General features: G+C 45.8%; 2 protein-coding genes across 2 annotated transcripts; one reads left to right on the top strand and one right to left on the bottom strand.

The window, feature by feature from the left end:
• Positions 1 to 229: 229 nt before the first annotated feature.
• Npc2 (NPC intracellular cholesterol transporter 2) lies at positions 230 to 16104 on the bottom strand. Its single transcript, XM_028771939.1, has 4 exons — positions 15923 to 16104; positions 8983 to 9090; positions 4881 to 5053; positions 230 to 929 (listed from the first exon to the last, which is right to left on the bottom strand). The coding sequence occupies exons 1-4, from the start codon at positions 16002 to 16004 to the stop codon at positions 843 to 845; spliced, it is 450 nt and encodes a 149-aa protein (XP_028627772.1). The 5' UTR covers positions 16005 to 16104; the 3' UTR covers positions 230 to 842.
• A 308-nt stretch (positions 16105 to 16412) lies between these two features.
• Isca2 (iron-sulfur cluster assembly 2) lies at positions 16413 to 18000 on the top strand. The gene is made up of 4 exons (XM_028771914.1): positions 16413 to 16514; positions 16704 to 16806; positions 16922 to 17037; positions 17454 to 18000. Exons 1-4 carry the CDS (start codon positions 16444 to 16446, stop codon positions 17626 to 17628), a joined length of 465 nt encoding a protein of 154 aa, XP_028627747.1. The 5' UTR covers positions 16413 to 16443; the 3' UTR covers positions 17629 to 18000.
• Positions 18001 to 25410: the final 7410 nt, after the last annotated feature.

Raw genomic sequence — 25410 nt, 5'->3', positions numbered from 1 at the left:
TAAAAAGATACAAATGAGGAAAAAGGCAGCGTCTGTGAGTCCTGCCTTCTCTAGAGCTTCGGAACTGGGTGCCTTCCTGCTATGGACCTAGGAGACTGCCATCTGAAGAAGTAAGCAACCACAGACTGAACACAAACACAAGAGCGGCAAGTTAGAATTTATCAGGAGGCGCTGTCTCACGTGCAGAGAGGATATAGACAGATACTGTTAAAAAACAAAAGCAAGCACCTGCAATCAAGTACTGGCTTTAATGAAAACTACCGAAGAACAAGAGCTAACCACAAGGAAGCAGCCACTCAGAGCTAAATGTCTGCAGCAGACCTCCCCTCAGGCGGTCTCTGGACACCGCAGAGCGCAGGTCGTTGTTGAAGCACTGGGGCTGAGGGTACCATGGAGACTCATCAGACTGACAAGCCAGGTGCTCGGGACTCAGAAGGCACTTAGAAACAGGAGAGGTAACACCCCCGGCCAGCCAGAAGACTCTGGGAAGCCATCCTTCACAGTGGATCAATAGCCCTGGGTCAAGTTATCTGATATCCCTAAGCAACCCCATCCTGTACTGTCTGGTGGGATCTGCCGACCATCAGCCAACAGTAAACACTAATCTAATCTCTCCAGTTTCCCTTTTCCCTCCTGAAGCCTCCACAAAGGCTATCCCGGGGATGATGGCTCTGAGCTCTCAGGAGCAGAAGGGTTGCAGGTACTTTTTTGGAGGTTGAAAGGCATAAAACAGCATTCTTGAAACTGTTCCTCTTATGGCACTGATTCCATTTCAGGTCTGACTTCTGTTTCTTCTCCTCCCTCAGTCCACGGCCCCACACAGACACAGGCAGTCAAAGAGCCTAGCCTGTGATCTCTACGGGGATCTCCCAGCAGAAGAGGTTGTTCTTTTTGTCATCTTGAAGTTTCCATTCCACCACCAGTTTTAACTGGAAAAAAGAAAAGGAATTGGGAAAAATGAAACCGGAACCTGATTTTTATCCATGATTAACTAAGTGTGCACTTTCAATTCTGATTCTTTCTTTTTAAGTCCTGTGTATCATCTTGAAGCCAGATTAGGATAGCCCACTACCTGTGATCTTAAGCTCAGAAGAGTGAACCATGTTATCCAGTGGTATCATCCAACCTAGCTCAGTTTATGAATGTAATCTTTCAAGTGTAGTATTTCTCTCTCCCTCTTCTTTCCTGCTTACATTTTTAAAAAACATTTATGTGTATGTATGTTTGTCTGAATGTGTATGTATGTGCCCCACTTGTGTCCCTGATACCCACAGAGGGCAGAAAAAGGCATCAGATTCCCTGGTACTGGAGATGATTGTGAGCTGCCTCTTGGAGCTGGGAATCAAACCTGGGTCCTCTACATGAGCAGTTAGTGCTCTTAGCCACTCAGCCATCTCTCTAGCTCCTCCTTTCTGTTTTCTTTTTAAAAGATACAGTTTTGTTTCTTGGCTAACTTAGATTAGTTTTGAATTTACTATGTAGCATGGCCTTAAATTTGTGGTAATCCCCCTACTTAAGCCTCTTGAATATTTGGATTATAGGTGGACCACCATACCTGATTATCAAATGTAATTCTAAAATCCTTATCTTTTCTTTCCTCCCCCACCCCCTTTGTTAAAACAGAGTTTTGTTACACAGCTTTAGGTGATCTAGTACTTGCTATGTAGCTCAGGCTAGTCCTAAATTTCTGGTTCTCCTGTCTCTGCCTCCTGAGTGCTGAGATTACAGGTATACATTACTGGGTTTCATTCTTAGATCAGAAGTATATAAATAGAATATTATAAGAATGATAATTTTACCAAAAAAAAAAAAAAAAAAAAAGAAAAGAAAAAAAGAAAAAAAGCCGGGCGGTAGTAGTCCACGTCTTTAATCCCAGCACTTGGGAGGCAGAGGCAGGCGGATTTCTGAGTTCGAGGCCAGCCTGGTTCTTCTACACAGAGAAACCCTGTCTCGAAAAACCAAAAAAAAAAAAAAAAAAAATGATAATTTTAAATTTAAGTAGCTTTTCACTTATTTGGCAAACTGCTATAAACTTTTCCACTTGAACTGCGAGAACAGAAAGTAATAGCTCTTAGATTCCTCGGTGCAAGTAAACTCTCTTGTTAGCTAGAAATAGAAATGGGCGAGCACAAGGCTGGTCCAAAGCAGTGGTCCTCAGCTTGTGGGTCATGACCTCTTGGGGAATTGTATGACTCTTTCATAGGGGTCACCCAAGACCAAGGGAAAACACAAATATTTACATTACAATTCACAGCAGTAGCAAAATTACAGTTATGAAGTAGCAATGAAAATAATTTGCTGGCTGGGGGTGGAAGCATTGGGAAAGTTGAGAAACACTGGTCCAAAGACACGTGTAACTGTATAATTTCAAGGATAACCACCCTGGAAACAAGAGTTTCATTTAACTTCCTTAAACTATTTTTTTCTTCTAACACAGGTTCTCATCTCAAAGCCCAGACTGACTTGGAACTCACCACACAGCCCAGGCTGATTTAAATGCTCCTGCCCCACCTTTCTTACTGCTAGGATTACAGCACCACCATGGACAAGTCTTAAGCTGATTTCTGATCATCTCGCCTGCCTTTGAGACTGCCACCTAGACTCGCTACACTGAAGCTATGAGCTGTGCTGTTGTTGGTTCTCTCTCTCTCTCTCTCGCCCCCCCCCCCCTCTTTCTTGTCTTTCGAGACAGGGTTTCTCTGTATAGCCCTGGCTGTCCTGGAACTCACTCTGTAGACCAGGCTGGCCTCGAACTCAGAAATCTGCCTGCCTCTGCCTCCCAAGTGCTGGGATTAAAGGCGTGCGCCACCACCGCCCGGCGGCACTTTGTTTCTTAAGACATAGTTTCACTTCTTCATCCCAGATTAGCCTGGACCTCTAGAATTCACAAAATAGCTTAGGCTGACCTTCAGCCTATAGTGATCCTCCTGCCTGAGCCTTCTATGTGTTGGAAGTGTAAGCCATTGTCCCTTCTAATTTTGTAGGTTTTTTTTTTTTTTTAGCCAATCTCACTATGCATCACTGGCTGGCCTTGAACTGAGATCTGCCTGCTAAGCCGTGGGGTTAAAGGTGCTCACCAACCGACAGCTTTTTTTTTTTAAGTAAGATTTAATGAGCCACTAGGACCTGTGGTATGTATGAGTGTTTTGTCAGAAAGTATTTAAGAGCACTATGTGCATGCAGTGCCCAAGTAGACCAGAAGAGGGCATTGACCCCCACCCCCCCCCAGAATTGGAGTTACAGAGTTTCGAGGGGCAGCTGGGTACTAACTTTGGTCCCCTTGAAGAGCATCTCTCCAGCCCCCACTTCTAATTCTAACCAAGTAGCTCTTTATTTATAGGGGAAAAGCACTCACCTTACTTCCTTGATTTTCATCATGGTTCCTCTCTAACTTGAGCACTCCAGCCACTCCCCCGGAGAAGGGATAGGAGGTGGTTTGCCCTCCATCATCACTCAAACTATCTTCACAATGTAACACGTGAAGGACAATATAACATCTACATTCTTGAAAACTTGGCTTTGTTTTCAAGACTTGTGTACGTTACTGTTTTAACTAACATACATTGTGCATGTTTGGTGTTTAAACTAATAGTTTAGGTTTTCAAACTAAATACAAAGTACCTTCAGTGAATCAGGCTCGGACAGATCTCTGCATGCTGAGGCTGTGAACCAGCCATCTACAAACCTTTAGGGTCTCCAACAACCCTTAAACCAGTGGTTCCCAACCTTCCTAACACTGCGACCTTTTAATACAGTTCCTCATGTTGTGGTGACCTCCAACCAGAAAATTATTTTCCTTGCTACTTCATAACTGTAATTTTGCTGCCATGAAGAATCATGTAGTATCTGTGTTTCCGATGGTCTTAGATGACCCTTGTTAAAGGGTCATCCAACCCTTAAAAGGGTTGAGAACCATTGTCTTAAAGACTATTGATATTTTACTTTTCTAGAATGTCTGCTAATTACTTCCCTTTTCTAGAAAAGATTACATCTGGGTTCTACTTGGCTTTTTTTTTTTGTTTTTCGAGACAGGGTCTCTCTGTGTAGCCCTGGCTGTCCTTGAACTCAGAAATCCGCCTGTCTTTGCCTCCCAAGTGCTGGGATTAAAGGTGTACGCCACCACCACCCGTCAAGTAACACCTGTCAAGATTAGTGGTGTATGTCTGTAATTCCAGAATTTGGGAGGTTGAGGCAGAAGAATGGCCTTGAGTTCAAGGTCAACCAACCTGGGCTACCAAGTGAGATCTTGTCTTAACACAAACAATTCTAGAACAAAACAAAACAATGAAGTCACCCTTTATTTATGGGGGAAAAAGCAATTGCTTTATGCCCTCCATTTTTATCATGATCCCTACCTAGGGGACACACTACCTGCTAGAAGGAGTAGGTAAAGGCAGATTGTGGGTGGAGGGGCGCATCACTCCACCAAACCCTGAGGTGCTGCTAAGGGCTCCTGCTCTTTCATCAAGAGTACGGAGGAGAGGCCAGGATCCTGAGAGCTGCCAAGATAACTTAGACCTTTAACTATGTTACCTGGAGAAGACCTTTCAGTACTACACAGGCTATGACTGAAGAGACTCACCTCTAAATCTAGGAGCTAAGACTTCTTGCGAAAGTGAACTTGGGCTCTGTATTATATAATGTCAGAGGCTTAAAATCCTTCACTTGTAAGTCAGAAATAATAGCACCACTACACAGGAAGGGAGTGAGGGTAGGGCTATAAAAATGGCACCCTTGGGTCCCTCAACCCATGTCCTGTCCCTCAGGCCTTTTCAGCTCCACCAGGAATGAAAGGCCCTTTGCCCCAGTCTCTGCTTCAGCCTCGGGAAGTCTGACCCAGGCCCAGGGTCCCCGGTGTCCTCAACCACCATGTCACTTACAGAGGGGTATTCACTCTTCACCGGAAGCTTATTCAGATAGCTGTAGACCTTGTCTTTCTGGATGGGGCAGCTGATTCCACACTTACAACCGTCAGGCTCAGGAATAGGGAAGGAGACTGGGATCCCTGCCAGGATACCGTGGACCAAGGCCGTGCTGTTCTGGGACTGAGTGCCTAGGGAGACAGGGAGTCAGACGGAAAGGCAGTTGTGTATTTGTGAATTCTAAGTCAAGTCGTTAAATACATAATCAAATGCAGGAATGGCTTCGCCCGTTCAGAGTCCCCCATCTGTAGTGTCTCCATCCCCACGTGTCACGTTTAGCACCCAGCCCTGTGCACACGATGAAGGACACTGGTGTCTTTCCTTGCTCTCCATTAAGGGAGTCAGGCTACTGGGACAATCAATCTTATCTCCCAGGACCACTGACTTCTGTCAGCGTGTTTTAAATACCATGGTCTAGCACAGCAGTGGCAGGTAATCCTTTAGATACCGTGTAAGATTAAAAAAGAAGTTCATTTCTCTAGCCTCCACACTACAAGATAAGCAGAAGGGATAAAAGTATTATTAGATTAGGGCAGCCAGTTATTACAATTCTCAGGCAGGAGTGAAGGCATTCTAAAGAGACCACTGTGCTCCCTCCTCTGACTATCAGGCTATAGAAACAATGTGCCCCAAGGAACTGGTATTCCCCTTGGAATTCCACACTGGAGGAAGAGGCAAAGCTGGAGTCCTGGTACCAGCAAAAGAAGGAACTAGCCATGTAGGAAGGTCACAAGGATCTGACAACTTGGAGACAGGCCAGGAGCTGAGCTAAAGATACATTAACACCTTGACCTCTTGCCTTCCATTTAAACCTAAGCCTTGTCAGTGACCCGGAAGAGCTCACCGAGCCTCTGGATTTGTTCCTCTCCCCAGTGTGACTACATTCAGTTTCCTCTCTCAACTTTTCACTCTTTTTAATCAGCATGCTGAGGACAAGGCTGAGCCTCCCCTGTCAGACTGCTGGGCCCAGACCTGTATCCCCAAGCCTCTAGTATACATTGTTAGGCCATTTTGGAGATCTAGGGTATTGGCTGGGTTTCATTTGTTTAATTTCTAAATGATATCAACAATAACAACTAAATTACATTTGGTCAGTGGGGGATGTGTATGTACAGAGGTCAGAGGACAAGACTGAGGAGTCAGATTTCTCCTTCTACCGTGTGGATTCTGGGGTCCAGCTCCAGGCTTGGCAACAGACATCTCTACCTGCCAAGTCATTCCCAGGAACTCTTAATTTTAGTTTGTAAAAGACATGTTTCTCAGCATCATGATCAGACCATTACTCCTCATAGTCAACAACTCGGCTCAACAAAACTGTACGTTACAACCCTTCACTGGGGAGGGGCAACGAGAGTAAGCTTGGCAGGGAAGAAGGCGTGTTGCTCTTCCAGAGGACCAGGGCTCAGCTCTCAGCACCTACACGGCGGCTTACAACCACCCGTAACTCCAATTCTAGGGTATCCATCAGCCCCTCCTGACCCTTGAGAGCATGCATGGGCTAAATCTACATGCAAAAACTATAAAATAAATCTAAAAATAAAAACTAAAAAAAAAACCCAAAGACACAATAACAATTATAAAACAGAACAAAATAACCCCCGCTCCCATTACTGGAATGTGTTCTGCTCTCCACAGAACAGAAGCTAAAACAACTTCTTCCACAATTAGTCACACAAACAGCTCAGACACACGAGAAATGTCTAAAGCGTCTTCTTCTCAGCGGCCCGGCCACCACCACTGTGTTTTGCTGAGGTGATAACTGTTATAGCCTGAGGCTTCTGTGTCACTTCCCTGACTCTCCTCTCCTGCTAAGCTTTGTCTCCTGGTAGTAACTGGAACCTTCTGCCACAGACAGCTACTGCTGCTGCTACCACCAGCACTGGTAGCTTGGTCTTGTGGTTTAGTTGAGCACCATCTTACCACCACAGGCACCAGAGCTTCCTCCCATCACAGGCCCAACATCTGAAGATGGGTTACAGTAACTATCAAAACTGCCGCTGTGTCCACTGCCTCCAAAATGGCTTCCAAATCCATTATAGCCATCCCCACTGCCATCATACACAGCACTGCCACCACCGAAGCCATTACCACCACTAAAGGTTTCTCTATACCTAAAACTGCCATTGCTACCAAACCAACTTGCTTTTTGGTCATGGTGACTTACTGCAGCAAGAGAAACCCTGCGTGAGGCACTCCACACCTGGAACAGGCTGGTTCCATTCATCTTTCCAACCCTCCAGCCTCTGCCACTCGCAGCACTGAGTTCCAGGCATGTGTGTGACCACACCTGGCCTTTTATGTAGGTGCTGGGATCTAAACTCACGTCTTCAAGTGTATGTAGCCAGTCTGACATACCAACCTCTCCCCAGACTCCAGACCTTTTTTTCTTAAACAGAGGGGATAGGGCATATGAGGAAGGAAAACAGAGTGCTCATTCTTTGAGCTTGGAAGCCAACAGTGCTAAGAACTGAGTCCTACCTAGCTCACAGGAGAGTAAGCAAAGGAAGGCTTCAAGGCAGCCGCTGTCTCCAGAAATAAGCGTTTTACACTTGTCTAGATTCTTAATTTTTTAAAAAAATGTATCATCATTTATGTTTATGTGTCTGTGTGGATGCACACATACGGTGCGCGCATGTGCCAGCCAGGGGAGGGCACTGGATCCCCCGGAGCTGGAGTTGCAGGTGATTTGCCATGTGGGCGCTGGAAATCCAATTGAGGTCTTCTTCAAGGGCAGCAAGCTCTCTCAACTGCAGAGTCATCTCTCTATGGTGCACTCCTATCCCCCACCCCCACCCCGCGCGGGTGTGTGTATTGGGGGGGGCGTGTCTTGAGTGTGACACAATGCACAAGTGGAGATCAGAGAACCACTTGAAGGAAGCAGTTCTTTCCTTTTACTGTATGGGTTCTCAGGATTGAACTTAAGCCATCCAGCTTGGTGACAAGTGCCTTTACCCACAAAGCCACTCCACGTTATCCTTTCTCTTGAGATAAGGCAGCAGTTCTCAACCTGTGGGGCTTGACCCACGTATCAGATACCCCACTTATCAGGACTCATAACAGGAGCCAAATTACAGTTGTGACATAGCAACAAAAGCAATTTTGTGGCTAGGGGTCACCACAACATGAGGAACTGTATTAAAGGGCCAGAGCATCGGGAAGGCTGAGAACCACTGAGATAAATCTATGTAGCTTCATCTAGACTGGAATTACCTAGAATAAGAGGCTGCTCTCGGGCTCACGACTCTTCCCCCACAGCCTGGCTGGAATGAACGTTATGTAGGAGTTTTGAAGTTTGTAGAATTAAGTTTCAACGAATCATAATGTAAATTACTTCCATTCTATCGTCAGCTGATGGCCCTCTGAGAGTCCCATGTGCATTACGGGCCACATCAGGCAAAGCGCCATTCGGCTTTCTCTAACTGTGGCCACAGCAGGATCAAGCTGTTTGCTTTAAAGGGGTCTGGCAGTCACTGGTGAGACCTGTGGAAGCCTGCAGAAGCAGGGAAGCCTGGAGAGAATGTGTAGAGCTAACCTCTCCCATAAACTCTCTAGGTACCACTCCAGTGCACAGTCATCGCTCCCATGCCGGCTCAGTCAGGCTCCAGGACCAGGCCGCACTGGATACAGCAGAGCCCAGTGCATGAAGGGTGTTTGAGGACAGTGTGGCCCTAAGGGTTTCCTGCTGTGAGACATCACACAACCACCCTGGCATCAGAGAGGAACTCTCAAGTACTTCTGACTCATAGCCAAGGCTGCACATTTCCTAGCTTTGGCGTCATCTTTTTTATATGTTGTGAAACTATTACAGGATTTTTTTTTCCTCTTCTCACATCTAGCCAGAATTGTAAGTTGAACATGCTTCCTTCCATCAATTCCTCCAGGTTTCCTTTCAGAACGTGACAATGGAGAATTACGGACCTAGAGTCCGTCCTGTCTGAGAAAATAGCGAATTCCACCTTGTGTAGACTTGTCCCCTATGTTTCTATGTTCATTCCTATGCCTCACAGACATTTATATTACAGATCAGCATGAATTGGCGGTAGATACCACATCTACTCACTGCTAGTAAAGGTGACGTTGACACTGTAGGACTGGCCTTTGTGCAGCAGACAGGGCTGGGTGGGACACGGGCTCACATTCACTTCCTTTATAACTCCTACTGTAGAGCCTGAAAAAAAAAAAAAAAGAGTTTGACTAGGAGGAAAACTACAGACCCGAGGCTGCCCGGTGCCTCATGGAAAGTATGTTCCTCTCTCAATGTACTTGAGATGCTTCTGCTTTCCTGAGATGAACTCTTTAAGACAATGCCCAATTAGAACCAAGAATTCGGGACCAGGTGGATGGCTCAGGCGGTGAAGCGCTTGCTCCACAGTGTGAGGGCCTGAGTTTGAATCCTCGTGAAGCTGAGTACGGTAGTGTGCACTCGAAACTCCTGGGCTTACAGAGAGATGGAGGCAGAGAGAGGAAAACCCTGTGAGCTTTCCAGTCAGCTGGCCTGCAGGGTGCAGCCAGCACAGTGGCAACAAGATCCTATTTCTAACAAGGCAGAAGGCAAGGACCCATACCTGAGGTTGTCCTCTGAGCTCTACATGTGCACACTTCCACATACATTATACACCCCCCCACACACACATACACACACATACACATGCAACTGGAGAATCTCCATACTGTTAAAACCAATCCTATCAACTGAATAAAAGGCTAGTTGAATTTTTGGCAAAGAGAAAACCAATATGTGGGGTAGTGCCAAGAAACTTGGTAAGGCTGAGTAGGTTCAGAGACCCCAGCACCCATCTGAGAATGGTAGGCAACTCCCTGCCCCCTGCCAAGATTCCTGGCCTGGAACTGACCACACTCCTCACACAGGAATGTGAGTAATGGTCTCACAGATCAGAACAGAGTTCTCTATGCTAATGAGGCCCTGAGGGTTTAGCCAATAATCTTCCCTTCTCAGACATTCCTTCCTGAAAAAGGTATTTAATCTCAGATCCACCCCGAGGAAGTGGTATGTAGCCATCTTCCACAACGAAAAGTCAATAAACAGTATGGATAAGCATGGACTGTGTCTCTCTCTCAGTAACCACTCTGTCTACAGAGCAGCACTAAGTCTCCCTTGGAAGCCCCCTCTGCAATCATAGACCCGTTTCCACTAAGCTAAGCTGCCCACTTCCTCCACGCCCATGGCTCATTTTCCTCAGCCTGCAGGGCCTCTGCATTCCCAACTCCCCCATTCCATTTCCAGTGGTGTCTGGATGTCTGGGAGTCAGAGAACCCCAGTGTCTGCTTCAGCCTGTGCCGCTTCTCACTAGGGCTGAGGTCTACATCTTACACAATGAGCGCTTCCCACAAGCCCAGCACCCAATGGCAGGATAGGGTACAAGTGACATTCTCACACCCCAGGGGCAAGGCAGAGTGCGGGATCATATCAATATTTGTCACATTAAGTATAGCGAGACCATAGTCACACAATACTGTATTTAAAAAAAAAAAAAAAAGCCAGGCATGGTGGCTCACACCTTTAATCCCAGCATTTGCAAGGCAGAGGCAGGCATAATAACTCATAAGTCTTGTGAGTTCTGGTCAGCCTTGTCTACAGAATGAGTTCCAGGACAGCCTAGAATACACAGAGAAACCCCATCTGAAAAAACCAAACCAAACCAAACCAACCAAACAACCAAAACTGGCTCTCTTCTCTCTTCTACCAAATAGGCCTTCCGTCTTGGTGGTCTTCTACCAAATAGGTCTTCAGTCTTTATCCACCGAGCCACCCTGTAGACCTCTCTCTTGCATTCAAAGAGAAGGTCATCTTTCCAGTAAGTTCTTCAAAAATGTAAGCAGGTCTTTGTTAGCAAGCCTGGCAGAATTCAAAAGCAGAGGCTCTGGGTGGAGGGTGGTGCAGTGGTTAGGGGCACTGGACAATCTTCAGGGTCCCTGCTCTCCTTCAACCTCGAAGGCCCTGGGATTGAACTCAGAACACCCTGGTAACACTGGCCCTGAGCGGCTGAGCCAGCTCGCAGGCCTCTTCTAGCTTGAAGGCCCCACCTGTACATGGTAGTTGTATGAGTGGTCTGGGTTAGAGAGTCAAACTTAGCTTTTTAGGTTGGTGGCACACACACAGCCCGCTGACTTATGGAAAGTAAGAGGAACCACCATCTCAACCCCCAGTGGAAGAATGGCCCTAAAAGGAAGAAACGGTTCCCTCTACAGCCGGAGGAACCTCCCTTAAATCTAAAGTCCTCCAGAGGACTTCTGCCTTCCTGTTAGTCATGCTCTCAGAGGGCGAGGGCGGAATCCAAGAGGCTCCAGAGTGTCACAGAGTGCTCGTGCTCTAAGTCAAGTCTTGACCAGGTCATTAAACTTTGACTTTTCCCAGAACCAAGCAGAGGAGAGGGGAGACAGAGGTCAGGATCTTTACAGTTCCCAAAAAAACACTTAGGGCCCTGGCTAGGCGAGGTACTACAGGTCAGTCAGTACTCCGCTGAGACCATCTTTGTTTCAAACAAACAGACAAATATATAAATATATAAATAAATAATACCCATTCTAGCAGAAGAGAAGGTATTTTAAAGGAATACTACCCTATAAGACTACTGAAACAATAAACCCCATGTCTTGTTGGGGGAGGTGAAACCTTGGTACTAGCCAGAGGAGAGACCTGCTCCCAAGGAAGAGACTTCATACAGTTCTGACAACTTGTTAGTCCACCTCGTAGGTTAGACCCGAGCTGACTACCTTATTATTCCTATTTCTGCCCTCTATTTAAATATGAACTTCCTATCCATGCCGAAGACTGGTGGTTTCTTTGTACATTCTTCTTCCCAATGTGGACACACTGAATAAATCTTTCTCAGCTTTTCAGGAGTACTTGCTCTTAAAAAAAATTTTTTTTTTTACGGTTTATGTGTGTGAACCCCTTGCCTGTGCATATGTATATATACATAGTACCCATGGAGGTCAGAAGAGGGCATTGGGTCCCCTAGAACTAGAGTTATGGATGGGTGTAAGCCACCATGAGGGTCCTGGGAACTGAATCTGACTCCACTGGAAGAGCAGGAAGTGCCCTAAACCACTGCATACCTCTGGCCCCTTTTACATGTCTCCTTAAATGGCATCTGAGCCACGTGGCTAAGCCTAGCTTGGGGTGGCTGAAGCCCAGGCTTGTTCACACTCCTCCACAGTTCCAGGACCCATGTGCTTGACCCTAGATTTCCTGTCCTCTCCAGTAAAATGACTAAGCTACGGGCTGCACAGTTGCTGGAAATAATAAACTTGTAAATACTACTTATGTATATAAAACACTGCTGAGAAAAAGAAAGGATAATTCAAGACCCTGACAGGGTAGGTTAATGATACTCTAACTGACTAGGGCTCATCACCTGGGTTTGAAGTCTTCCCAGCTCAACTTCCCACGGTGTAGCCTCAAGGCAAGACACTCAACATCTGGGCTGCCCTAAGGGTAGAGAGCCAGCACATCTACAGATTTTAGATACTTATCTGGAACACAGTGGTGCCATTGAAGCTGTTGATTACAATTACCATCAGGTCTAGATTCTGTGCGTGAACTAAAGCAGCTGCTCCTGGGTGGGTAAGCAAAGCCCTCCTCTCGCACCAAAGCTAAGCCTCTCCTTAAATATACTTCATGGACAGAAATAACGTTTGCAACAGTACAGACAGTACAGACTCTTGCTGTCTTGAAAGTAGAATGGAGAGAGCAGAGAGCAGGCAAATCACAAGCTGAGGCCACGCTGCCTGCTATGTAGTTACCAGGTTAGCTCAGAACCGTTGGGGTAGAACTAGAAACGACAGAGTGAACGAACTTGACCTTCCTTACTGGGGCTTGTCCTCAGGCTGGAAGGCACTCTTCAAATTCCCTCTAAGGCCACAGTGCTAGTCTGTGGAGGCCTGTAAACAACACTGTACAATCCCCCATCTCCCAGCCTGCTTGCACACAGCACACCCTCTCAGTACCCTCTGCAAGTTTGAGAAGCACTGTCTTACACCAGCCCCTAAATTGAAAATCGATGTTCCAGTGAACTCCAGTGCCCAGTCCCACCTGCTTCTTCAAAGCTGGGTCACATGATCTCACAGGATCAGAGGAAAGGGTACTTACAGTTCCTTTGTGTGGTTTTTCTCCTGCCCCCTGACAAGAGGTTCCCGGACTTCAAATGTCAACAGAACGCACTCCTCAGTTCCCACTCCAAACACTGCATAAGTACTTTATTTGGTTCTATTTTACACTTGAGGTGATTCCAGCCCAGCAGAAGGCCAATCCCACCCCAGAAGGTCAATCCCACTCCAGAAGGTCAATCCCACTCCAGAAGGTCAATCTCACTCCAGAAGAAGGTGGGCATAGAATGGGATGCAAAATCTTTCACCTGGGTGCTGACATTTTTACATTGCATTTTCTAATGCAAAAGGAAGCACGTACATACATACACATACACACACACACACACACACACACACACACACACACACAACCTTTCCTTTAAGTTCTCTCTAGGCCTGAAAGCTGGCTCAGCAAGTAAAGGTACTCACTACCAAGGCTGAGAACCTAAGTTCAATTCCCAGGGGAGAACTGACTTCTGAAAGTTGTCCTCTGACCTCCACATACCATGTATGTCGCACACATGTGTGTCCTCCTGCATACATACACACAAATAAATAAATAGATGGATGCAACATGAAAATACGAGTTCTTCCAAGGTGTAACCTGCCAAAAAAAAAAAAAAAAAAAAAAAAAAAAAGCCAGGCATGCTAAATGAACACTCCCAAAGTACAGGCAGACAAATCTTTGTGAGTTCAGCCTGGTCTACAAAGGTGTCTCAAAACAAACAAACAAAAACCACCACCACCAAAAAAAAAAATGAAGTTCTGCAGGGCAGTAGGGAAGGGCCTTTAATCCTACCACCCAAAAGGAAGAGGCAGGCAGATCTCTGAGTTTGAGGCTGCCTGGACAGCCAGAGCTCTGTTGCACAGAGAAACCCCATCTCAAAAACAAACAAACAAACAAACACAAAAAAAATCCAAGTGGCTCCTAGAGACTTATCACCCTCCTCCTGCTTATCAGCTGTAAGATCTTAGCCAAGTTGGTCTATGTGCTTTAGTTACCTTTTCTGTAAAACTGATGGTGAAGAAGTTAATAAAATTAATACAGTGCCTTCATCCAAGTCTTGGTCCTCAGTTTAACAAAGGAGGGGTAGGGGAGGGTAATATCCCTGTGGATAAAGTGCTTGCCTTACAAGCAGAAAACCTGAGTTTAATTCCCCTAAGGCATATAAAAATGCCACTTGTGGCACACACATGTAATCCTGACCTTGGGAGAGGTAGGCCCAGGAGGAGCACAGAGGCTTCCGGGCTAGCCAGTCTAAACTACTTAAAGCCCCCCCACCCCCACCCGACCCTGGCCAAAGAGGAAGAAGTGGGCAGTGTTCTTGAGGATGACATCTGAAGGGTTGGACTCTGGCTACCACATGCTTGGGTACACATGAATACACACTCATTAAAAATAAAATAAAAATTTAAGAAGTTTAACAGAGGGGGGAAAACAGGTACTCCAAAGAAACAGCCACTTCGAGCTAGTCCCCTGGTTTAGTGAATGGCGTCTGTGAACTATTAATAGTCAGTGGTCCTTATTAGTTAATCCAGTTCCACACGCCCACCTTTGCTTTTGCTTTAACAGAACTTTTAATATCATATTAGAGGCAGTATTGATTCCCTTGTTTCCTTTTTTAGTAAATATTTATTGAGTAGTTACTATTATTCAATAGTACTGGATACTAGCTACCAAGAAGCATACTTAACCTGGTTCCTCATTCAGCTGTGTGACTACAAAAGGCTTACTTTAGTCCACCTTCTACTCCCACCCCTACCTCCTTAATTAGGGATGTGTGTGAGTGTGTCAGTGCCTGGGAGTGCAGGCGTCTTCCCCTGAGTTGGGGTACAAGCAGTTGTGAGCCACTGGTGTAGGTGCTCGGAATTGAACTCTAATCCTCCGGAACAGTAGGTGCTCTTAACCACTGAACCGTCTCTCCAGTCCTAATTACTCTTTAATTCAATGCTTCATTATGATCTGTTTCCCCCTGCTCACATACTTTACAAAATCAGTTTGTCTTTTACCCATCACTGCCGCCATTTCCACCCTCCACCCCCTGCACTGCTCCCACAATTAATTGTACAGGCATGACTGGAAGAACCCAGACTTTCTACCCTCTATTACATTTTCCAACAAAGAGTCCAGGAGCAGCGTTGGGAGGGAGGCGTCATAAGATGTCACTAGAAATAAGAATGTTATAGGAGACACGGATCAAGAATCATGAAATTCGCTAGGCCAAACGAAACTACTTTGTAAAAGAATATATTATGAGAAGGAGAACTACCTTTTGACTTGTTAGCGGGGATGGGGTGGGGTGGGGAGGTGGCTGGCACTTGTAAGACCAGAGCAGGATTGACGTGGATTTCAAAGGTCAAACTGGGCTACAGAGGGGGGCTGCTTCAGCCCCCTCCCAACCAAAGAGAAAACTTCAAACGAACAAAGGGGGAAAGGCTAGTGACGATACAAGGCATAAAATCAAAAGAAGTTCCGTGCCTATTCCCTCAGTCCGTATTGGATTCAGGCCCTCTGTCTACCCTATTGTTTTATATTTTGCTTTTATTTGTTTACTTTTTTTAGACAGGGCTCAATAAGCGCAGGCTAGCCTTGAATTCGCAATTCTCCTTCCATTGAAATCTCCAAGCCCTAGAACGCTGCAAGAATATGCCGGCTTGATGTTCACCCAAGAAACTTTAGAGAAATTCAGCACAAGGTTCGCTTTCAGAGTGTTTGAGATAATCCCAAAACACAAATTGCAAGGAGAGACAAAGTTGCATGGAGGGGTTAAGTTTCATCAAGGCTAGTAGTACCTTCCGCCCCAACCTAGTCCATTCCACCCGGCTGAGCATCCATGTTCCAGGAACCCTCCCAATCCACCCCCGAGGGTCTCCTAGAGTGGGCTCACCGCAGTCCTTGAAGTGCAGGGGCTCGGCCTGGCTGGCGGCGGCGAGCGCCAGCAGCAGGATCGTGGCGGTCAGGAAGCGCATCGTGGGTATGAAAGCTCTGCAATCTAGGAAGGGAAAGCAGCCAGGGAAGTCACAAGATAAACTAGTGCGGGCGGACCGAGGGTGGAGCTGGGTCAGGCCACTTGTGACCAGTAATCAGCGAAGGCCCGCCCGCGCCCCGCCCCGGCCTCCCGGGCCTGGTCGGCCGCTTGCCCTTTATCTCCGCCCATCTCTTTCGCTCGCAGGCAGGGCCTGCAGAGAACTCGCTCTTCTTCGCGTTCGCCCCGGTCTATTAGTACCGCCCCGCTTCGGCAGTGGAAGCATTCTCTGCCAATCAAAGCCCTCTTATCTCGTTATATCCAATAGGCACGCTTGGGGGCGGAGACTAGCTGTAACCCCGCCCCTGCCGTCTCCCCTTCTCCCGAAGCCCAGGCTAAGGCGGGGATTTGGACCATGCTAGGGGCGGAGCTTGCGGAGTAAGATGGCGGCCGCCAGGGCCTTGTCCCTAACTGCCGAGGCGGTCAGGGCTGCCCTTCCTAGGCGCCGGGAAAGGTACCGAGGGTGGAACGTCACTTAGGAAGGGTGTTGGGCTCTGCCTCTTCAGCATAGATGGGAGACTAAAGCTCACGGGGGAGGTGCAGTTCAGATGAAGGTGTCGCCAGATTTGGGTACGAGGTGACCATAGAGGGTCATCAGGTGCCACTTTGCTTCCTGGGCTCATCTTCCTTCTTCACATCGCAGGCTCCTCGCCGTCTTTCCCAGGCTTTTGACCCGCTGGGAAACAACGTCCTCCATTCCAGAGGCTGGCGAGGGACAGATCCACCTCACAGACAGCTGCGTCCAGGTAGGAGGCTGGACGCGGGGCGGCGGTGCCCAGGAGGGCGCTAGAAGAATTCCCATTCACCTGCCCCGTTATCTCCGCTTGCTTGGCATTTTTGATCCTCTTTCCTGAATTTCAGAGGCTTCTGGAAATCACCGAAGGGTCAGAATTCCTCAGGCTGCAAGTAGAGGGAGGTGGATGCTCCGGATTCCAATACAAATTTTCACTGGATACAGTTATTAACCCCGACGACAGGCAAGGAAGACGGATGGGTCGCTAGAGGCTGTATCAGAAGATAAAATGACCCCAGTTTAAGATGCGCTTTTATTCCAAACTTCCAAGCGTCTAAGTATGCTTAATACCACCACCATCCCCATACTGTGAGGATACAGTAAGATTTGTCCTCTTGTTTGAAAATTAAGGAAGAACATTGACTTACTTAGGGTCCACTGGGTAGTCAGTTGAGAAATGCTGGACTAGTTTCAGACCAAGTCCTTAAATAGTCCTTCTGTTTTACGTGGAATCTTTTTACTTCAAGTACAGTCTGCACCTGCTAAGTCCTAAGCAATATTCCATGTATTGGAGAACAGGATGTACACCTATGGGCTCAGGGTGTTGTGGTCTTGGTGTTTGTGATATTTGTCATTAATGCTTTCCTCTTGTTTTTTCAGGGTATTTGAACAGGGTGGGGCAAGAGTGGTGGTTGACTCTGATAGCTTGGCCTTCGTGAAGGGAGCCCAGGTGGACTTCAGCCAAGAACTAATCCGAAGCTCGTTCCAAGTGTTGAATAACCCTCAAGCCCAGCAGGGCTGCTCCTGTGGGTCATCCTTCTCTGTCAAAATCTGACACCATGACAGAGGACCCTGGGATTGCCACCCTGGTACCAGTGTGAACAACCTGGGAATAGTAGACTTCTAGAGGTTTCTTTCTCATCATGTCCGGCTCTCATTTTATTTAATTTAATCCAGGAGTGTCTTGTTTTACCCACTATTAATTATGGAATGTGAAGCTTTTACCCTTGGCTGAAATACTCTCCCCTCCCCCAGTACAATCTTAAGGCCAAATCCAAAGGCTGTTACCTCAACTTTAATCACTGGTTGGAATCCAGTATAATTTGTAGCACCTCTAGGACTCCAAGATTTGGTGTTAACTTCTCTAGCCTTCAGAATTGTTTATATGTGTGTGTATAGCTATATATAAAGCATCATTATAAACTAAGTTCTTACCGTGTTTTCAATCAGGATCCCGTTTGGGTAGCTTGAATACCAGAGTGGAGGCCAAAATTGGTCAGAAAGGCAAACAAAATAATGTCTGCTGTCACTTCTTTCTCTCTTCCCACCTTTTTTCTTTCCTTCTTTCTTTTTTCAACAGAGTCTTATAGGTAGCCCAGGTTTTAGACTCTCAGTTTTCCTGCCTCAGCCTCTTCATGCTGGAACTGCGACATGTTACTACCAGGGTCATGGGTCATTCCCTTCCATTCCCTTCTCTCTCTCTCTTTTTTTTTTTTTTTTTTGTGGTTGTATACGCCCTACTCCCCCAGGATTGGACACCTAGAACATTATAACTGCTAGGCAAACATGCTAGCATAGTGGTTCTCAACCTGTGGGTCATAACCCCCACAAGGGTCCCATATCAGATGTTTACAATTAATAACAATAACAAAATTAGCAACAGAAGTAATTCTATGGTAGGGGTCACCACAGCCTGAGGAAGTGTTTTAAAGGGCCTTGACTTTAGGAAGGTTGAGAACCCCTGCTCCAGCACTTGAGTTATATTCCTTGACTGTTTTGCTTTCTATTTGAAGACAGGGTCTCAGGAAATTTCCCTGGCTGGCCTTGAACTTCCAGTCCCCTAGTCTTGGTACCCCAGTTAGTTGGGACGACAGGCCTGCGCCACCAGTCCAGTTGTATTGCACTCTTCTTGAATGTGTTGGGGATTGATCTGTGTGCTATGAAGTCCATCTCCACTTACAATATTATAGGGAAATGCATTTGATTGTCATTCTCATGAATCTACTACGTTTTATAAAACCAAGAGACTTCCTCACCCCCCCCCCCAAAAAAAAACCCCAAAAACAAGTTTGGCCAAACCCCTGTTGATATCTGAATTCCTTGAAAAGTAGCTTTTCTGTTCCAAATACTTCATCAAGATTCTATGACCATTTAGTAACTAAATTCACCTACATTATCTACCTTATGAAAAATGTCTTAGTTTTATGCATAGAGGAAGTGGTTCTTTCATTCTTGTAGATAACAGAAGGGACTTTTTTTTTTTTTTTTTAAGTGTACACAGTTTCTGCCTGCATGAATGCCTGCAGGCCGAAAGAGGGCTCCAGATCTCATTATACATGGTTCTGAACCACCATGTGGTGCCTGGGAATTGAACTCAGGACCTTTGGAAGAGCAGTCGGTTCTCTTAACCTCCGAGCCATCTCTCCAACCCCTTAGAAGGAACTTTTAAAAGAGTAAATTAAAATATAAAGACCTGTAAAATGTGTGTTTCAGATACACAAGTAATTTATGTCTTTAAGACATATATGTATTTGCTGGTCCTTCCATTGCAAGTCAGTGGTCATTAAAAGAAAAGCTTTTTAAAAATAGAACATCAAAAAGCAACCCAGTTCATTCCTTACATAAACAAACAGACAAAACATATACTATAAACTTACAATAACCTGATAGCATGCAAATACTTCGGGCTGGAGAATGTTTGTTCTTGATAAGCTATATTTGCTGAGTTCTTACAGCGTTTGATTCCAAAGTATGTAGATTGGCTTGATGGCGTTAACAAAGCAAAAAATGAGGACAGTTTAAACAATGGCACTAATATATAGCAATCTGTTCCAGGTCAGTCTGTCTTTCTGTCTCTCCCTGTCTCTATCTCTTTCTCTGTGTGTGTGTGTGTGTGTGTGTGTGTGTGTGTCTATGTCTATATTTTTGTGTGTTCAAAGTCTTTAGGAAGCAGCCTGTGTATACATACATTTGAAGATTAAGGGGTAAAATTTTATCATGAAAAATGTCATTAAAGAGGCCAGCTGAAGAGATGGCTCAGTGGTTAAGGGCACTTGGCTGTTGGTCTGGTAGAGGTGGCACATGCCTTTATTCCCAGTACTTGGTAGGCAGAGGCAGGTGGATTGAGTTAAAGGACAGCCAAGGCCACACAGAGAAACCCTGTCTTGGAAAACAAAAAACAAAAAACAAAACAAATGCTTGCTGCTCTTCCAGATGACCTAAGTTGAGTTCTAGAACACACCACCATTTATAACTCCAGTCCCAGGGGATCTGACACCCTCTTCTGGTCTCCTCTGGCACTAGGCACACACATGGTGTATAGATATACATGTAGGCAAAACATCCATACACACACACACACACAAATCTTTAAAACTAAAGGATACCACGAGAAAAAGGATGTATAACGTTCATCACAGATCAGTCTTCAGAGCAGCATATTTCCAAAACTGCTTTTTTTTACAAGTCAACATTAGACTGGCAACAACTCCAGAAACCATCAACATGGTGGTTACCCTGTGCCCCAAATCACACTGTTGCTCATGGGCACCCCAGAGTCATTTTGGGGCTCTAAGAGCATCTTTGCTTTAATTCATTTTCTATTTTCATAATTGGCACAGTCCCTCTTGGCAAACTTACAGTTGTCCCCAGCAAGGTCTCATAGACACGTCAAGTGCCACCATGTAATCTTGGTAATCTTCTGCCTTGTTCCTCATACTCATCTGAAATGTTAACTCCTCAGCCTCAGGATAAATCCCTAGTGACACTCATCCATAGGAAGGATCTCTGTATAGCAAGAGTTCTGCTCTACAACGAAGCACTCCTCAAGCTCTGGTAAACCCAAGCACCAGTGATCTTCACTAAGGATGCTTCTTGTCTCCTGGGTTCAAGCCCACCCTTTGCATGAACTCCATGCACTGGAGACTTTTGGATAACTTGGTTTTGTACTCAGATGCCATGTTGGCTACAGTGCCTGCCATGAGTCCCACTGCACATAAGAAAAGCTTTGTTTAAGGTACTTAAGTGTGACACTTAAACGGGCTACAGAACTCCATCCAATTATGTTACAGTGCTGTGGAGCCCAGAACGGTTTAGACAGATACTAGAAAAAGAACACCAGTCACAATAGGTAACTGTTAACAATGCTGTTAAACCACAACAGGTGGACTCTGGAAGAGTTACTAGTTAAATGTATCTTTTCCTTGGCATCCTAGAAGTTAGTTATAGCAAAGAACTGGAGAGCTGGTTCAGGGTTGAAGAGTATATACTGTTCTCAAAAGACCTAAATTCCATTCCTAGTACTCGTGTCAGGAGACTCCGAACCAGTACCCCCACCTTCAGGGAACCAGACAGCCTCTTCTGGCCTCCAAGGTCACATAGCACTCAATGGGCGTAACCTCAACTCATAACTACACAGAATTAAAAAATCTTTAGTCCAACATGGTAACATACATCTTTAATCCCAACACCCAGGAGAGAGAGACAAGTGGATCTCTATGAGTGAAGGCCAGCCTGATCTACAGGGAAACTTCCAGGCCAGCCAGAGTTATATAGTAAGACCCTGTCTCAAACCAAACAAAAAGCTTGTTACAGCAAGAGCTTGTATTTATGTACTAGATAGGAATTAGTGTCATCTAGTAAGACAATTTGCCAAAGAAAATGGAAACAGAGATTGGAACCTGAAACTATGACAGAACCTTACATTTTCAATGTGGGGAAATCTAGGCCTCAGAAGCAAGCCTACCACATGCTTAGAGGACGGAAGAGGACAGATTCTGCCCATGGAAGGAGGCAGCTGCTGCACAGAACCATTTGTGTGTGCATAGTACTAAGACTGGAACTCCGTGACCATAGCTGGGCCTACTAAGGTTTTCAGTTTAGACTACTAACAGCCTTTTATTATTCTTAAAAGACAATTTGCTACATTTTAAATGTTACAACTACTACCATTACTGGGTGGAGGTGGCACACACTTTTAATCCCAAAACTCAGGATGCAGAGGTAATTGGATCTCTGTGAGTTCCAGGCCAGCCCGGTCTACAGAGTGAGTTCCAGAACAGCCAGAGTTACACAGAGAAACCCTGTCTCAAAAAAAACCACAAACAACCAAGTAAGTAGTGTGTGTATGGGTGTTTGATGTGTCTGTGTTCTGTGTGTAGTACCTATGAAAGCTAGAGGCCCTGAGATTGAAGTTGACAGTTGTGAGCCAGGCTGTGGGCTCTGGAAATCAAACCCCAATCCTCTGGAAGAGCAACAATGCTCTTAACCATTGAGCCATCTCTCCAACCCCTAGAGCCTACTCTTCCAGAATATTTTTTTGTGGGTTATTGATGTAGTGGTTTTAAATTTTCCAAGCATGAACAGAATAGCTTTAGTTGCTAAGTATATCTTTCACTAAATGGCAGTGACCAAGCAGGCAGAAGAAACAAAGTAACTTAGAATGCAGTCGCCTCCTGGTAATGGGAGAATTGGATCCTGTGTTTAGAAAGGCAGGATGGAGAAATGCAAGAGCAGTGCTTCTTGTTATGTGAGGATGGTTTTATGAAAGAATGTCTTTCAGGGAACTTAATCCTCGAGGTGGGGGACACTTCATGAGGCAACTACAGTGTAAGAAGTCTCTTGAGTGATTTTTACCCGTGGCATGAAGGATCGATAGTAGCAAGGGACCACTGGGCTGTTGGCTCAGACGAACAGAACTCTAGGGGGTTCTCTTTTTTTTTTGTTTGTTTATTTATTTGTTTGTTTGTTTTCTAAACAGGGTTTCTCCGTGTAACAGCCCTGGCTGTCCTGAAACCATTATCGGGTTTTCCACAAGCCCTTCCTGACCAATGCCCTCTTTCTGACAAGCCGTGAAAGCCAGCAGACAGACATTTATGCAAATGTACTCACTGCTAATTCACGTAAGGAAACTATGCCCTTCCCGGGGCAATGGAAAGATCTCTCATTCACCCTGTACCCCTGCACCCATTTTTTCCCTTTCACTTCTTGAGACAGGGTCCTGATAGGTCACTCAGGCTGGCCTCGAACCCCTGTAGCTCCAGCAAGATTGAAGCTACGGTCCTTTTAGGAGTAGGTGGGATTACAGCTGTGTACCACCAGACCCATTACTTTTTTAAAAAATTAGTTTTAGATTTTTAATTATTACTTAATGTGTGTGTGTATGTGTGTTTGTGTCAACATACACTAAGTGAGGGTACTTGTGGAGGCCCAGAGAGGGTGTTAGATCTCCTGGAGAGCTGCCCAGCATGGTGCTGGGAACCGAAAGAACTCCAGTCCCCTGGAAGAGCTGTGAAGTTTCTTAACTAATGAACCATCACTTGGCTCCCACTCCACCCCCATTACTCAATTTTAATCTTTTTGAGATGGGGGTTTAGTGAGTAGCCCAGGCAGATCTTGTTACACTGTGTTTGCCCACACTGGCCTCAATCTCTCCAACCTCCCACCACAGCTTCCTGGGTGTGCAGACTTACAGGCATGTGCTGCATAGCCAGCTCTTCCAGTTACTGTAAAGGTTTGTTAAGGCCTTAGTTGTTGCAGAACTGGCTTCCATACAAGTCTATGCCTGCGAAATACCCCTCAATACTCTCTCTCTTTCTCTCTCTCTGTCTCTCTCTCTCTGTCTCTCTCTCTCTGTCTCTCTCTCTCTGTCTCTCTGTCTCTCTCTCTCTCTCTCTCTCTCTCTCTCTCTCTCTTTCTCTCTCTCTGTTGGGAAGGGGTCTTGAGCACAAGAACTCATCCAGCCTAGACAGTATGACTTAGGGTTTCTATTGCTACAACAAAACACTGTGACTAAAAGTCAGGTTGGGAGCTGAGGTTCATTTGGCTCACACTTCCACATCTAGCCCACCATTGGAGGAAGGCAGGACCGGAGCTCAGGCAGGGCAGGAACCTGGAGGCAGGAGCTGATGCAGGGGCCACGGAGAGATCCTGCCTACTGGCTTGCTCCTCATGGCTTAGCCTGCTTTCTTGTAGAACTCAGGACCACGAACCTAGGATGGCCCCACCCACAGTAGGCGGCCCCTATTGATCACTCACCGATTAAGAAAATGCCACACAGGCTTGCCAATAGCTGGACCTCATGGAGGCATTTTCTTAATTGGGGCTCCTGCCTCTCAGATGACATTAGCTTATCTCAAGTTGGTGTAAAATCATTCAGAACACAGTATATTTCATCTTTAGCCAAAATCATACTAATGCAATAAACAAAGAAGATAAAGGACTCCTAAGCCTACTTTAGCTTTATACTTCTAAGAGGGGGGCTTGGTGATTGATCTTATTGTGGAATTATACTTTTCAGTTATATGATGTTAGTGACAACAGTGTGTAAACTATGCATTTACTTGTATGTATGATGGGACTGTTGACTGACTTCAAGAAATTAGGAGGATATCTGTTCAGAAGTAAGAGATTAATGAGGACTGCTCACGCCTGAGAGTTTATTTGGGGACCATTGCTGTGTGGTGTCATCCTCCATTTGCCTGTTAGAAGCCTTGGTACTTGAAATCTTTGCCCCTCTATATGGCAAGAATAAAAGATTAGATGACCGCGACTGTCTACATAACAGCCAAAATCTTGGGAATCAATGCTTTTCGAAGGTATTTCACTAGCACCTTTGATCAGAAGGCCCCGTCCAGGGATGTGATGCAGGAGAACCTTGCACATGTGGCTTTTCTGGGGAACATGTCAAAACTAAGAAAATATGCCCAACAAGATGAAAGGATGACAGATGAGGAAAGCAAACGCCCTCCAAGCCAGCCGTGCTGGGAAGAGAACACAAGGACGGGCTCTAAGGAAGGAGACTGAAGCCATGTAAGGTGTCAACCACGGTGTCCTTCAGTGTATTTCCATAACTGTAATGCTCTGTAGTTCATTAAAGTCATTTCTTTTGATGGGGGCAGGGAGAGAGTGATTGGTTTTTGTTTGTTTGTTTGTTTGTTTGCTTTGGTTTTTTGTTTTGTTTTGTTTTTCGAGACAGGGTTTCTCTGTGTAGCCCTGGCTGTCCTGGAACTCACTCTGTAGACCAGGCTGGCCTTGAACTCAGAAATCCGCCTGCCTCTGCCTCTCAAGTGCTGGGATTAAAGGCGTGTGCCACCACTGCCTGGCTTAGAGAGAGTGATTGTTAAAGGCGCTTGGGTGATACTTGCTTTAACTCTGAGAATTGAGTTCTGTCCTTTGGGTTTCTGTTACAGCATCTCAGAGGAGGGCTGACACTTAGCAGGTGCAACCAGATAAAAGGAATAGGCTGACTTCCCCTGTCTCTGAGCTGATGTTACCCCTGGCCTCTGTAGGGTCTGGCGTTTCCCAGTGCATCATTACAGTTTGTGTGTTTTTCCGGGAGTCAAAGATTTCTCTTGCTTTCCTTGCCATCTAGGATTGATGTCTACAGTTGCTCTCGGAGTTCTTCCCCCATAAAAGCACCACAGGACTGCTTGATGGAAATTAGCTTAAGAAATTAAGAAGTGATTACTTTAGGACTGGAGAGGTGGCTCAGTGGTTAAGGGCACCGACTGCTCTTCCAGAGGTCCTGAGTTCAATTCCCAGCAATTACATGGTGGCTCACAGCCATCTGTAGTGGGATCTGGTATGTCTACAGTGCACTCATATACATAAGATAAAT

Source organism: Grammomys surdaster, unplaced genomic scaffold, assembly GCF_004785775.1.
Source record: "Grammomys surdaster isolate TR1022 unplaced genomic scaffold, NIH_TR_1.0 210, whole genome shotgun sequence".
Lineage (NCBI taxonomy): Eukaryota > Metazoa > Chordata > Mammalia > Rodentia > Muridae > Grammomys > Grammomys surdaster.
Note: the sequence above shows the minus strand (reverse complement) of the source record. Positions and strands in the feature narration are given on the sequence as shown.